Genomic DNA, 4324 nt, shown 5'->3' with positions numbered 1-4324 from the left:
TCTGTCTGTCTGTCTGTCTGTCTGTCTGTCTGTCTGTCTGTCTGTCTGTCTGTCTGTCTGTCTGTCTATCTATCTATCTATCTATCTATGTCTGTCTGTCTGTCTGTCTGTCTGTCTGTCTGTCTGTCTGTCTGTCTGTCTGTCTGTCTGTCTATCTATCTATCTATCTATCTATCTATCTATCTATCTATCTGTCTGTCTGTCTGTCTGTCTGTCTGTCTGTCTGTCTGTCTGTCTGTCTGTCTGTCTGTCTGTCTGTCTGTCTATCTATCTATCTATCTATCTATCTATCTATCTATCTATCTATCTGTCTGTCTGTCTGTCTGTCTGTCTGTCTGTCTGTCTGTCTGTCTGTCTGTCTGTCTGTCTGTCTGTCTGTCTGTCTGTCTGTCTGTCTGTCTATCTATCTATCTATCTATCTATCTATCTATCTGTCTGTCTGTCTGTCTGTCTGTCTGTCTGTCTGTCTGTCTGTCTGTCTGTCTGTCTGTCTGTCTGTCTGTCTGTCTGTCTGTCTGTCTGTCCATCCAGGGGGGGATGTATGTCTTCCAGCTCTTTGATTACTACTCAGCCAGTGGGATGACCTTACTGTGGCAGGCCTTCTGGGAGTGTATAGTGGTGGCCTGGGTCTACGGTACTTACACACACTACACACACTACATACACTACACACGAGACACAATATATACACTATACACACGACATACACTATACACTATACACACTACATAAGCTATACACTATACACTATACAATCTATATACACTATACCCTCTATAACTATACACACCATATTCACTATACGCACTATACACTTTACACACTATATACACTACACACGAGACACAATATATACACTATACACACGACATACACTATACACTATACACACTACATAAGCTATACACTATACACTATACACTATACACACTATACACTATACAAACTATATACACTATACACTATACACACTACATAAGCTATACACTATACACTATACACACTATACACTATACAAACTATATACACTATACACTCTATAACTATACACACCATATTCACTATACGCACTATACACTTTACACACTATATACAGTACACACTATACACTATACACACTATACACTATATACACTATATACACTATATACACTATACACTAATCACATGCGTCTCTCTGTTTTCTGAACGGTTATTGTTGGGATCCAGGAGCCGATCGTTTCATGGACGACGTGGCTCGTATGATCGGCTACCGTCCCTTCCCCTGGATGAAGTGGTGCTGGTCCTGCATCACACCCTGCGTCTGCATGGTAACAGCGCTAATAACACCGTCAAACACTGTTGGAACAGCATGTACAACTGTAACAAGTACAGCAAGAAATAGCATTAATCAAATACTCTAATTACTACAATGGTATATGTAACGTTGTAACATTGTAACTGTTACACTGACTAAGTTACAGTCGGTCAGCATAACAGTTCCACCCTTACCCTGGTAACAGTGTCATCCTGGTAACAGTGTAACCCTAGTAAGAGTGTAACCCTGGTCACGGTGTAACCCTGGTAACATTGTAACCCTGGTAATGGTGTAACCCTGGTAACATTATAACCTTTGTCACAGTGTTATTCTGGTTACAGTGTCACCTTGGTAACAGTGTAACCCTAGTAACAGTGTAATCCAAGTTACAGTGTAACCCTGGTAATGGTGCAACCCTGGTACCATTGTAACCCTGGTCACAGTGTCACCCTGGTAACAGTGTCACCCTGGTAACAGTGTCACCCTGGTAACAGTGTACCCCCGGTAACAGTGTAACCCTGGTAACAGTGTAAGCCTGGTAACAGCGTAACCCTGGTAACAGTGTAACCCTGGTAACAGCGCAACCCTGGTAACAGTGTAACCCTGGTAACAGTGTAACCCTGGTAACAGCATACCCCCTCTCTCCAGGGTATCTTCCTGTTCCACCTGGTGAACTACAAGCCTCTGACCTACAACACAGACTATGTGTACCCCTGGTGGGGGGAGGTGGTCGGGTGGTGCTTGGCTCTCTCCTCCATGCTCTGCATCCCCGTCAGCGTGCTCTACAAGATGTTCCGGGCCAAGGGGACCTTCAAGGAGGTCAGGACCCCTCTGCACCTCCACCCACACCTCCCTCACTCCACCTCTCCATTACTCCATCACTCTGTCCATCCATCCACACCTCCATCTGCCCAAACACCCATCCTTCCACACCTCCATCTGCCCAAACACCCACCCATCCACACCTCCATGCTCTGAACCCCTGAGCCTAGGCCTGGGCCAAGGGCACGGGGAGGTCAGGGCTTCTACACCTCCATCACTCCATGTATCCGTTACTCCATCACTCCTTGTAGTGTATTGTGTATTGTAGCAGAGTGTGTCCACATGTCCCGGCTTTAAATTGGTCGTGTTTTGATTGATACGTTCGTACATATTATTCAATCAACAGATTCCACTAAATGAGAGACAAGTTGACGTCATCAAAAACACCTCAAAATGAGGGATTCCTGCAATTTTAGACAATTTCAATATTTCAGTTTGAAACATTAAGCAAGAAAAGGATCATCATGTGCTGCTAGGGTCAAAGAGCTGGTTCTCAACAAGGGGTCCGGGGACCCGCAGGGGTCCTTCCACAGCCTTCCAGGGGGTCCCCAGCAAAATGATCAATAACAGCTTCGCTGTCACTGGGTTTCCCAGACGTCAGGACCGTTTGGATCCTGGTTCCACTGTGATGTCCCTGACGGGAGCAGAGACACTGAGTCGCACCTGATCCATAACAGCCTGATCAGATGGATCCATGGATCCATGGATCAGGAGTCTGGTCCACTGATCACTTCTAGTTCTACAAGTGTTGTACTGTATAAACACCACGTTCGCTTTTGCGATATTTACTTGAGCAGATAGTTCCCGACCGTGTTCTAATACCTCCACCCCTGCAGCGCTGGGCCCAGCTGACCCGCCCGGTCTGGGGCCCCCACCACCTGGAGTACATGGTCCCCGACGCCGACCTCAAGTCCCCGGCGCTGTCCCCCGGCACCGAGGACAACAAGGTCATCATCTTCGAGAGCGTCATGTAGATCCAGGAGAACCAGCCAATCACAGCCCTGATGGACTGTGCACACACACACACACACACACACACACACACACACACACACACACACACACACACACACACACACACACACACACACACACACACACACACACACACACACACACACACACACACTGCAGTCGTTGAACCTTTCTGCTTCAGCTGGAAGACAGTTACCATCAGGGGACGCTCGTGAGTAGAGTTAGGCTGTCAAGGCTTGGACCTCACAAGTATAGCAACACACACACACACACACACACACACACACACACGCACACACACACACACACACACACACACACACACACACACACACACACACACACACACACACACAAACAAACACACGTCGCTCCATCACTGCTATTGGCCATTTCATGCAGCCAATCACAATGTCCGACTCATGTTGACTAACTGGTCAAAGAGTGTTTGCTTGTGTGTGTGTGTGTGTGTGTGTGTGTGTGTGTGTGTGTGTGTGTGTGTGTGTGTGTGTGTTCACCCTTAAAGACAGAGTACTAGACACCCCCCCCAGGCCCAAAGGCACTGAGGCCAGTTCAGTTCGGTGTTTGGACTTGAACTGAAGCGTCATCGTCATCGTTTAACACTCTGACCTCTCTGTCAGCTGACCTCCGACCTCATTGACAGGACGCTCAGAGTTCAGCTGACCTCTGACCTCTCTGTCAGCTGACCTCCGACCTCATTGACAGGACGCTCAGAGTTCAGCTGACCTCTGACCTTTGTCAGGTTGCTCATAGGTCAGCTGACCTCTGACCTCTGACCCCTGTTAGGGTGTTCAGGGGTCGTGCTGCCAGCACTTTGGGCCTGTGTTTTAATCTAGTGCCAAACGGAGTGTCTCCAAGCTGCCATGGCAACCTGTCTCCTCTGCTTCCTGTCTCCCATGATGCTCTGCTCCAGTACAACCAAGATGGGTGCCACACAACTCTGACTGAAGGCTCAGAGACTTGGACCTGGGACGCCCCCAGGGAGAGTCTGTCTGGAGACAAGAACACATCAGGACATGTTAGGACACACATGAGGACGCATCAGGACACGTTAGGACACATGAGGACAATCAGGACATGTTCAGACACACATGAGGACGTAACTGGACATGTTAGGACACACATGAGGTCACATCAGGGCACATTAGGACACATGAGGATGCATCATCACATGTTAGGACACATATGAGGACGCATCAGGGCACATTA

At 47.7% G+C, this 4324-nt stretch overlaps 1 protein-coding gene across 1 annotated transcript in view; it reads left to right on the top strand.

Annotated features, from left to right (window-relative positions):
- slc6a8 (solute carrier family 6 member 8) overlaps positions 1–3247 on the top strand; it is a 34410-nt gene extending 31163 nt beyond the window's left edge. Inside the window, exons 10-13 of the mRNA XM_080015537.1 lie at positions 532–634; positions 1210–1310; positions 1946–2116; positions 2956–3247. Of these exons, the coding sequence (XP_079871663.1) occupies positions 532–634; positions 1210–1310; positions 1946–2116; positions 2956–3093 (513 nt within the window). The 3' untranslated portion in view covers positions 3094–3247. The remainder of the gene's footprint in view (positions 1–531; positions 635–1209; positions 1311–1945; positions 2117–2955) is intronic.
- Positions 3248–4324: the final 1077 nt, after the last annotated feature.

This window comes from Zeus faber (genome assembly GCF_960531495.2).
Source record: "Zeus faber genome assembly, chromosome: 15".
Classification (NCBI taxonomy): Eukaryota; Metazoa; Chordata; class Actinopteri; order Zeiformes; family Zeidae; genus Zeus; species Zeus faber.
This window is presented reverse-complemented; position numbering and strand designations above follow the sequence as displayed.